General features: G+C 49.9%; 1 protein-coding gene across 1 annotated transcript in view; it reads right to left on the bottom strand.

Annotated features, from left to right (window-relative positions):
* Nucleotides 1-5,650: 5,650 nt before the first annotated feature.
* Nucleotides 5,651-11,426, bottom strand: part of DNAJC13 (DnaJ heat shock protein family (Hsp40) member C13) — a 102,608-nt gene continuing 96,832 nt past the window's right edge. Inside the window, exon 57 of the mRNA XM_038769647.1 lies at nucleotides 5,651-6,537. Coding sequence (XP_038625575.1) covers nucleotides 6,440-6,537 — 98 coding nt within the window. The 3' untranslated portion in view covers nucleotides 5,651-6,439. The remainder of the gene's footprint in view (nucleotides 6,538-11,426) is intronic.

Below are 11,426 nucleotides of genomic sequence, written 5' to 3'. Positions count from 1 at the left end.
CACAAGGGTCAATTTATTAGCAGCTAATGTGGCCAAACCTGAATGAATAGGGAGGGAAGAAAAATGATCAGGGAATGCCTCCTGGAGGAGGTGGGATTTTCAGAGGGCTTTGAAGAGGGAAGGGAAAGGGGTGCGAGCAAGGGCTCAGGGGTAGGAGCCCCTTATTTTACTAGTCCATATCTATTCTATTTTATTTTGTTAATATGTCTTGTTTTGTTGTCTGTCTCCCCTTTCTAGACTGTGAGCCCGCTGTTGGGTAGGGACCGTCTCTAGATGTTGCCAACTTGGACTTCCCAAGCGTTTAGTCCAGTGCTCTGCACACAGTAAGCGCTCAATAAATACGATTGATTGATTGATTGATTGATTGATTGAATAGAAGCCGCCCGGACTTGGGGCGATGGGAGAGGAAGACCCCCCCCCCGCCACCCCAGGGGACATAGGGTTGGTGAAGGCCCCCAGGAAGAGCCCAGTGCTTATTTATTTATTTTATTTGTACATATTTATTCTATTTATTTTGTTAATAAGTTTTGTTGTCTGTCTCCCCCTTCTAGACTGTGAGCCCGCTGTTGGGCAGGGACCGTCTCTAGATGTTGCCAACTTGTCCTTTCCAAGCGCTTAGTCCAGTGCTCTGCACACAGTAAGTGCTCAATAAATACGATTGAATGAATGAATGAATGAATGAATGCCCCCAGGAAGAGCCCAGTGCTTTTTTATTTATTTTATTTGTACATATTCTATTTATTTTGTTAACATGTTTTGTTTTGTTGTCTGTCTCCCCTTTCTAGACTGTGAGCCCGCTGTTGGGTAGGGACCGTCTCTAGATGTTGCCCACTTGGACTTCCCAAGCGCTTAGCACAGTGCTCTGCACACAGTAAGCGCCCAATAAATACGATTGATTGATTGATTGATTGATTGATTGATTCCAGGGGCCCAGCCCGGTGATGTCACCGTCCACGGGCCAACAGCAGCAGCAGCCCCAGCCCTCCAAAGGGCTCCCAGGTGCCCTGCCTCGCCCCGGCTCTCTCCCTGCTGGGCTTTCCGGCATTCCTTCAGCTTCCCGAGGCGGCCAAGGAATGCTTTGAAGCAGCAGCTGGGGAGGACACCTCGCCTCCTAGTTGACCCTGTGGGCGAGCTACCAACTGATGAGATGATGAGCCCCGGGCAGGAACGTGGCCTGGCCCTGACATTCCTCTTCCTTATTCCTTTCCTCGCCTCCCCAGCCTGCGTACTGTTGGGGAAGGACACCGCCTGTCCCCCCCGACAGCCACTACGGACTCTAGGGGGGAGGAGGGGGTGAAGGGGAGAGAGAGGAGAGAGAGGAGAGAGAGGAGAGAGAGAGAGAGAGAGAGAGAGAGAGAGAGAGAGGGAGGGAGAGAGGGAGAGAGAGAGAGGGAGAGAGAGAGAGAGAGAGAGACAGAGAGAGAGAGAGAGGGAGAGGGAGAGGGAGAGGGAGAGGGAGAGGGAGAGAGAGAGAGAGAGAGAGAGAGAGAGAGAGAGCGCGCGCGCCCGGGCTTGGGAGCCGGAGGTCATGGGTTCAAATCCCAGCTCCACCACTCGTCAGCTGTGTGACTTTAGGCAAGTCACTTCACTTCTCTGGGCCTCAGTTACCTCATCTTTAAAATGGGGATTAAGATTGTGAGCCCCATATGGGACAGCCCGATCACCTTGTATCCTCCCCAGCGCTTAGAACAGTGCTTTGCACATAGTTAGTGCTTAACAAATACCAAAATTATTATTATTAGTCTCTGGGCCTCAGTTACCTCATCTGTAAAATGGGGATTAAGATTGTGAGCCCTATATGGGACAACCCGATCACCTTGTATCCCCCGCCAGCGCTTAGAACAGTGCTTTGCACATAGTAAGCACTTAATACCAAAATTATTATTATTATCCTCTGGGCCTCAGTTACCTCATCTGTAAAATGGGGATTAAGATTGTGAGCCCCATATGGGACAACCCGATCACCCTGTATCCCGCCCCCCCCCAGCGCTTAAGAACAGTGCTTTGCACATAGTAAGCACTTAATACCAAAATTATTATTATTAGTCTCTGGGCCTCAGTTACCTCATCTGCAAAATGGGGATGAAGACTGTGAGCCCCACGTGGGACAACCTGATCACCTTGCATCCCCCCCCCCAGCACTTAGAACAGTGCTTTGCACATAGTAATGCCATTATTATTATTATTATTATTATTATTATTATTATTATAAGCCATGGCTGGCAGAGAGGGCTCTGATGCCTCCACACCGGGGCAGTTAACAAGGAAGGCCCGGAGGAATCATCAGTAAACTCAATTTTCTTGTCGGGAACAGTTGGTATTCACGGATTCACCTGACAGAGGTTTTCAATGACCAGTCGCCAAGGAGCCGGCCTACTAAAGAATGAAACCGCTTCATTTACAAAGCGGTCACTCACTTCCCCCCGATCGACCATTGGTTTTACCGCCCGCACTTCCGTTCTGGTTCTCCTCCTTTCTGGCATTTTCTGCCTCAGGGCTGCATTCTGGATCCCATAATAACAAGATAACAATGGCATTTGTTAGGCGCTTACTATGTGCAAAGCACCGTTCTAAGCGCTGGGGAGGATACAAGGTGATGAGGTCATCCCACGTGGGGCTCACAGTCTTAATCCCCATTTTCCAGATGAGGTAACAAGCCCAGAGAAGTGAAGTGACTTGCCCAAAGTCACCCAGCTAACAAGTGGTGGAGCCCGGGGTTTGAACCCACGACCTCTGACTCCAAAGACTGGGCTCTTTCCACTGAGCCACGCTGCTTCCTGCATCCCCTCTGTTGGGTAGGGACCGTCTCTATGTGTTGCCAACTTGTACTTCCCAAGCGCTTAGTACAGTGCTCTGCACACAGTAAGCGCTCAATAAATACGATTGATGATGATGATGATCCCATCCTCCCCATCCTTTTTACCCTCCCTTGAGGAGCTCATCTGCTCCCACTTTGGTGCAGGTGATCCCCAAATCTAACTTGCTAACCCTGGCTTCTCTCCCTCTCTGCAATCTGGCATTCCTTCTTGACTCTGAGATATTTACCCTTTTTTTTTAAAAAAAAAAAAATGGTATTTAAGTGCTCAGTATGTACCAGGCACTCTGCTAAGCACCGGGGAAGACACAAGCTAATCAGATTGGACACAGCCCATGCCCCACATGGGGCTCACAGTCAATCAATCATATTTATTGAGCGCTTACTATGTGCAGAGCACTGGACTAAGCGCTTGGGAAGCACAAGTTGGCAACATAGAGAGACGGTCCCTACCCAACAGTAGGCTCACAGTCTAGAAGGGGGGAGACAGACAACAAGACAAAACATATTACCAAAATAAAATAAATAGAATAGATATGTACAAGTAAAATAGAGTAATAAATCCGTACAAACATATATCCATATATACAGGTGCTGTGGGGAGGGGAAGGAGGTAAGGCGGAGGGGATGGAGAGCGGGAGGAGGTAGAGAGGAAGGAGGGGGCTCAGCCTGGGGAAGGCCTAAATGTATTAACAAAATAAAATAAGTAGAATAAATATGTACAAGTAAAATAAATAGAGTAATAAATCTGTACAAACATATATACAGGTGCTGTGGGGGAGGGAAGGAGGGGGGGTGGAGAGGGGATGGAGGGGGCTGAGTGTGGGAAGGCCTCCTGGAGGAGGTGAGCTCTCCGTAGGGCCTTGAAGGGAGGAAGAGAGCTAGCTTGGCAGATGTGGGGAGGGAGGGAATAATGGTATTTATTAAGCGCTTACTATGTGCAAAGCACTGTTCTAAGCGCTAGGGGGGTTACAAGGTGATCAGGTTGTCCCACGGGGGGCTCACAGTCTTAATCCCCATTTTCCAGATGAGGGAACTGAGGCCCAGAGAAGTGAAGTGACTTGCCAAAAGTCACCCAGCTGACAACTGGCGGAGCGGGGATCCGAACCCACGACCTCTGACTCCAAAGCCCGGGCTCTTTCCACTGAGCCACGAGCTTACTGTCAATCTCCATTTTACAGACGAGGTCACACGGGAGACAAGTGGAGGGGCCAGGATTAGTCCGTCTTATGCTCAGGCCCACGCTCTCACGTGGATGCCCCTCGGCACCTTAAGCTCAGTATATCTCCACCTGAACTTATCTTCATACGATTGATTGATTAATTGATCTCCCCTCCCAAATCCACTCTGCCACCTAACCTTGCCGTCGCCGTTTAACACCACGATCCTCCCCGCCTCCAAAGCCTACAATCTTAGCCTCGCTGTCATTCATTCATTCGATCGTATTTACTGAGCGCTTACTGGGTGCAGAGCACTGGACTAAGCGCTTGGGAAGTCCAAGTTGGCAACATCTAGAGACGGTCCCTACCCAACAGCGGGCACACAGTCTAGAAGGGGGAGGCGGAGAACAAAGCAAAACGTATTAACAAAATAAAATAGAATAAATATGTACAAATAAAATAGAGTGATAAATCCATACAAACATATATCCATCTATACAGGTGCTGTGGGGAGGGGAAGGAGGTTAAGGCAGGGGAGGAGGGGGAGAGGAAGGAGGGGGCTCAGTCTGGGGCTCACTGTCATCTCTCAATCAATCAATCGTATTTATTGAGCGCTTACTGTGTGCACAGCACTGGACTAAGCGCTTGGGAAGTCCAAGTTGGCAACATCTAGAGACGGTCCCCACCCAACAGCGGGCTCACAGGCTAGAAGGGGGAGACAGAGAACAAAACAAAACATATTAACAAAATAAAATCAATAGAATAGATATGGATATAGAGAAGCAGCGTGGCTCAGTGGAAAGAGCCCGGGCTTTGGAGTCAGAGGTCATGGGTTCAAATCCCGGCTCCGCCAACTGTCAGCTGTGTGACTTTGGGCAAGTCATTTCACTTCTCTGTGCCTCAGCTCCCTCATCTGCAAAATGGGGATTAAAACTGTGAGCCCCACTGTGGGACAACCTGATCACCTTGTAACCTCCCCAGCGCTTAGAACAGTGCGCTTTGCACATAGTAAGCGCTTAATAAATGCCATCATTATTATTATTCTGGACTAGTAAAATAAGGGGCTCCTACCCCCCAGCCCTTGCTTGCACCCCATTCCCCTCCCTCTTCAAAGCCCCCTGAAAATCCCACCTCCTCCCGGAGGCATTCCCTGATCATTTTTCCCTAACCCCCCCCATCCACCGAGTCCTAACTTTCCACCCGAGCCCTCAACAACCAGCCGAAGTCCTTCTACAACTGTGGATTTACATGCGCTGTTGAACCCCGTTCACATCCACATACCGATCTTCCCGTTCTTTATCCGTAATTTATCTTGTGCCTCGCCTTCTCCCGCTGGTTTGCGGGCTCCTTAACGGCCGGGGTCACGGCTGCTAAATCCAGCAGCGAACTCGCCCAAGCGCTCAGTTGAGCCCTCTGCACACAGCAGACATTCAAATTCAGGTAATTGATTGAATTTGACTTGCCCCAGCAGTGTTCGGTCTGGTTAACATTAATTAACCTTTAGGGCCCTCTAACACCTCACCTGTCTGCCGATCTATTTCCCCTTGCTTTTGGGATTTCTGGCTCACGCGTCGTCACTAAACTCACGATATCCCAAACCGACCCCTCAGGCCCTTCTCAGCCTCTTCCTCTGCTTTAAGTAGCGGCCACGCTGCCAGAGGGAAAGATGACACCGGAACGCGCCTCTCATTATCAAGGCAGTCGGATTCCCTTTATTTTTTAAAATTTTTATGTACACGTATGAATGATCTGTATAATGTACATTCCATATAGAAAGCTTTATATACCGGATAATGTATAGAACATTTCACAATTACACTAATCTCTTACGTTAACGCGTCGACTTTTTTTTTTTTTTTTTCTTCTTTTTGCAGCAGCGCCTCTCTTATGAATTTGGTAAAGCCAGTTAGACGTACACATGTCTACCGTGACACTTGAGGAAGGTAACGGGAAGGAGGTTAACCGGAGCGGGGACCGAACTTCGTGTTTCGGGGGGCGGGTGGGGGGCAGCGGGGGGGATCGGGCCACACCTGGAGTGGAGCAAGAACGGGCCCTCGACTGATCTTACCCAATCCCACCGGACTGCGGGTCAACTCCACAGTCACGCTCAGTCAAAAAAAAAACCAATATAAAAACCAGGAAAAAAGCTTCGCCTTTGATTCACAGTCTTGTAAACAGATACCAGGGAACAAAATGTGCTTACGTACAGCAAGAAGAAACAAAATATTCTTGCGTACCCACTTGGGCTGATCCGCAGAGCGCTTCCTCAGGTCGCAACCTGACGCAGCTCGAATCACCCGCTTTTTCCCCCCCCAAATAAAAACAGATTCATAGAAAAGGAATAACACTGAAACGAGCAGAAGGACGGGCAGGAAGAGTTGGCGTCAACGTATTAGGTGGAGGAATGTGGGACTCGTCACCGGCCTTCCCGCGCCCCCGTCGCTCCGTTTTAGCTGCGGGCCGGCTAGCCGAGGTCTCCCGCTTCGTGGTCCACCGGAGGAGGCACGCTGGGCAGGAGCGACGAGGAGGTCCCTGCCGTCAGGTAGCCAGCAACTCCGGGGCCTGGATGAAGAAGGGCAAAAAAAACAAAAAACAAAGCCAACACACATTTATTTTCTCCACCGGCCTCTCCCGCCAAAGGGCGATCGCTTCCGGGCGGTTTAAAAAGCTTAGGAACCCGGTCAAGTTTCCCCGTTTACAAAAAGCGGAGGGAATCATTGTGGGTAGCTCCGTTTTCCGCTGCGCCTTAATTCTGATGAGGTTGGGAATGATTTCCGGCCTAAAGGGCACTTAAAAAAAAAAAAAACGCCGAACCACCGCAGTTGAGCCTCCAAAGACCCACGATCTCTTCTGAAAGAGGCTCCTCTCGATTTGGGGGCCGGAGATCCTTTAGAAGAGAACGTCGGTGTTCGTTCCCAAATGCGCCCTGTGGAATAACACTGAGGAGGAAATTTTTCGGAGCGATCCCACCCTCCTCGGGGGCGTCAAGGTGGGGAAGCAGCCCGGCCTAATGGAATGGGGTTGGAACAGAGCCCGGGGACCTGGAGTTTGAATCCCGGTTCCGTCTCGGGTCTGCTGGCTATGTTGCCGACTTGTACTCTCCCAAGCGCTTAGTACAGTGCTCTGCACACAGTAAGCGCTCAATAAATACGATTGAATGAATGAATGAATGACCTCGGGCCTCCTTAAAGATGAGGAAACTGGGGCACGGGGGAGTTAAGTGTGTCCAAACCGATAATGTCGCATCGGCTTCGGTGCCTAGTGCATAAGCAATTAATAATAAACTATCATCATTTAGATTGGCATTGGTAAGAAATTTAGCAGAGAAGAAAAAAACGAGAGACGGGGGGAAAAAAGAACTAGCCTCGGCAATTGTCCTAGTATTTTAGATTCCAACCCCAAGTTCTTGACCGGATTTCTAATTTCTTCAACAATCATAAAGTCAGTGAAATGCTCAAAGGCAGATTCCCAACTAAACGATAATGATGATCTGATTGGAAAAAGGAGAAGGAGGGAGGGAGGACGGGCCACTACCAAAAATATATTCAATTTACTCAAGAGGTTCACATTGTGCTATGGGAACTACGGTTTGGGGGGAGGAACCAATAGGTCTTGAGAATCTCCCAGAATTGAGTACGAGGGTGATCTGTGCCCACATTTCACCTCGTCAAGCTTGTCTGCAAGGAAGACACTGCCGACGTTAGAAGGCAATCCGAAATCCAGCCAAGGGCGGTACAGAAAGACGTTTGCCAATGTTTCCCAACGTCTACTGTGTTTTCATTCCTTCTCATTTAAACTTTACACTTCCATTTAAAATTTACATTTACTTCACATTCCTTCTCATTTACTTTACATTAAAATACATTGATATTTTCAGATCGCCAGCTTTTCATCAGCATGGTAAAAAAAAAAAACACCACTGTAGAACCCATAGAGAGTCCTGCAGAAGATGACTTTTTTTCTTTCCCCCAGCACAATATATTTCAGTGGGAGTCAGAGGGGCCCATAGCAGATAGCTCAGGAGCATCTAAAGGGTCAAGGCTAGAAATGCAGGGGGAAGAAGGGGTGGCACATGCATTTAGCAAAATGGTATCTACCTGCTTTAGAGAGCTACACAGAAGTTAGGAAGCTGCCTGGCAGAACAGATCTAAAGCCCACTTCTGAGGCGAAGGGGGCTGCTGCCAGTTAGGAGGGAAGGAGAGACACCTGAAGGGGAAAAAAGAAATATAAGCAGCAAGGGAAGTGCTAACAGCAGAGCAGTTCAATGAAGCCTAAGGACAAACGAAGAATCAACACTGGACAAAAGGACCGCAGTCAAGCCTGCGCGCTGAGCTCAGGGATACAGCTCTTGGTGTTCAAGAACAGCTACGGGAGAGAGAGCCGGTAGGAGTACAGCGAGGAAGCCAATATTTTAAGTTTCCCTGGCAGGAAAGAGAGCTCTTTGGACGTTTGAGCGGAAATATTTATCCAGTGACACAACACTATGGGGCTTTGGTGAGGACACGATCAGCAGGATGCTGCAACGTACCCAGTGGCCTCATTTTTCCAGCTCCCTAAAGGCACCTGAGTAGAGAGCCCAGGCTTCCCCTTTTCTTCCCCCAGGCCATGAAGTCAATCAATCAATCAATCATATTTATTGAGCGCTTACTGTGTGCAGAGCACCGTACCAAGCGCTTGGGAAGTACAAGCTGAAATGAAAATGAAGCCGAGGCGTCACCTCCATTCATTCCCAACAAATAAACGCCCTGGACCTTTGAGAAAAGACTCCATCTAAATTGAAGATTTTAAAAACTGCCACAAAGTGATTTCTCTTTTGCCAGTCACGCAGTCCCACCCTCCCCAGACAAAAAAAATCCGCAAAAAGCCGAATTTTATGGATAGAAGAGGGGGCCTCGGAGCCAATTCATCCATTCAATCGTATTTACTGAGCGCTTACTGTGTGCAGAGCACTGTACTGAGGGCTTGGGAAGGACAATGAGACCACGCGGATCTGTAACCTCTTAAATGACGGCTTCAGAGGTGTAAGCATTAGGAAGATTATTCACTGCAGTCACAGAATCCCTGCAGGGTTCACGGCGCGGTGGTGGGATAAGTGTGACCGCTGCCACTTTTTGGACCCAGATTCCGGTGCTCTTTCACCAGCCGGGCTGCACTTCATCCTGGCTCAGCCGCTTGCCTGCTGTGTGGCCAAGGGCAAGTCACTTGACTCCTCTGTGCTTCAGTTTCCTCATCTTTACAACAGGGATTCAATACCCGCGCTCCCTCCCGCTCAGCCTGGGAGCTCCACGGAAGACAGGGACCGTGCCCGACCCGATTATCACATCTCTACCCCCATGGCTAGTACAGCGCTTGGCACGGAGTGAGCGCTTAAACCAGTCCCCTAACGATGATAATTATCGTTAACGTTAGTCAACCACCCCAGAATGCGTGGGAGGGGATCCTCGGGGCCGGAAGGTGAAGTGACACGAGGGACTGGAGAGAATAACCTGAGAAGAAGAGCTCCACGGTGCATAAATGCCGTGAGGCTTCGTGTCAGGAGAAAATGTATACGGCAAAAACCCTTTGGCCATTTCAAGTTAGAGTGGGGATCGAGGGACCAGAGGAGTGAATGTTCTCCGGCTAAGAATTCAGAGCCTCGGTTCCTTAGGGGAAGCAGCACGGCTCAGTGGAAAGAGCCCGGGCTTTGGAGTCAGGGGTCATCGGTTCAAATCCCAGCTCCGCCACTTGTCAGCTGGGTGACTTTGGGCATGTCACTTCACTTCTCCGTGCCTCAGTTCCCTCATCTGTAAAATGGGGATGAAGACTGTGAGCCCCCCGTGGGACAACCTGATCACTCTGTAAACTCCCCAGCGCTTAGAACAGTGCTTTGCACATAGTAAGCGCTTAATAAATGCCATTATTATTATTATTATTATTATTATTATTAGGGAGCAAGGCTCCCTCCCTACCATCAGGGAAAGTCACCGCGTGGCTGGGCAGCGGCTTCCCGCTGAGAGAAGGATTCGGAGATATTGGCCTATCCCACCACTGGGCTTCCCTGAGACAGGCTGAGGGGACGGGACCGCAAGAGCATGTGCAGAGAGGATCCTGGGGGTGGGCGACTGAAGGCCAACCTTAGACGAAGGGGAAAAGCAGCTCGGCTCCCTCGTCTTTTATCGGGGTTGCCTAATTCATTCAGATGATTTCCATTTTTCTATTAAAAGTCAGTTAACCCGCCGGAATGGGGAATGGGTGGTCCCTGTCTTCTGCAGAGATTCATTCATTCATTCAATCGTATTTACTGAGCGCTTACTGTGGGCAGAGCACTGTACTAAGCGCTTGGGAAGTACAAGTTGGCAACATATAAGAGAAGCATAAGAGAACACACAGAGAAGCAGCGTGGCTCAGTGGAAAGATCACAGGCTTGGGAGTCACAGGTCATGGGTTCAAACCCCGGCTCCACCAATTATCAGCTGTGTGACTTGCATTTATCACCCTGTAACCTTCCCAGCGCTTAGAACAGTGCTTTGCACATAGTAAGCGCTTAATAAATGCCATCATTATTATTAAATGGGGGCGGTCAGACTCCTGGTTGGTCCTGGTAGCCTTCCTCCACAGGCAGGAGCTAGTTGTTCTGTTGGTGCTCAGGGCTGCCCAACTGAGTGGTGGAGAATTGAGGTTGACTTGACTGAGGGCCCCAATCCTCATCATGGACGGGGTGAGTTGGTGGGCTCTGGAGCCCTGCAGACGGGGTGGGCGGCAGACAGCCCTCCCACAGCACCTCAGGGAGCTAGTTCAGCGGTGGGACAGTGCGGGACGGGGCGGGGTGGGGAGAGGAGGGAGGAGGAGGCGCCAAGAGCCCCTTCTCCTCCCCCCAGCACATTCCGGTGGGCAGCCACCCATTCCTTCCACCTGAAAATTTGGCTTCCACACATTAATCCAATCCCTTATCCTATCAAGCCTTGACCACTGTATCAACCGCCTCGCTGAGCTCCCTTCCTCCTGTCTCTCCCCACTCTAGATCCATACCTCGCTCTGCTGGCCGGTTCACTTTTCTACAAAAACGCCAGGTTTCCCCCCTCCTCAAGAACCTCCAGTGGTTGCTCATCCACCTTCACATCAAACAGAAACTCCTCAGCATTGGCTTTAAAACACTCGAACCACCTTTCTTCCTCCTGCCTCACCATGCTACTCTCCTACAACCCAGCCCACACACTTACCTTCTCACTGTACCTTGCCGCCAATCTCTCGCCTACGTCCTGCCTCTGGCCTGGAATACCCTTCCTCCTCGTTTCTGACAGATAGTTACTCTCCCCGGGATTCAAAGCCTCATCGAAGGCCTTCAAGAGGCCTTCCTTGACTAAACCCTTCTCTTTTCTAACTCCTTTCTGCATTGCCCTGACTTGCTCCCTTTATTCGTTCCCCCTCTCCCAAACCCACAGCACTCTTGTACTGTGTAATGCTTAGGTAAT

This window comes from Tachyglossus aculeatus, chromosome 2 (genome assembly GCF_015852505.1).
Source record: "Tachyglossus aculeatus isolate mTacAcu1 chromosome 2, mTacAcu1.pri, whole genome shotgun sequence".
NCBI lineage: Eukaryota > Metazoa > Chordata > Mammalia > Monotremata > Tachyglossidae > Tachyglossus > Tachyglossus aculeatus.
Note: the sequence above shows the minus strand (reverse complement) of the source record. Positions and strands in the feature narration are given on the sequence as shown.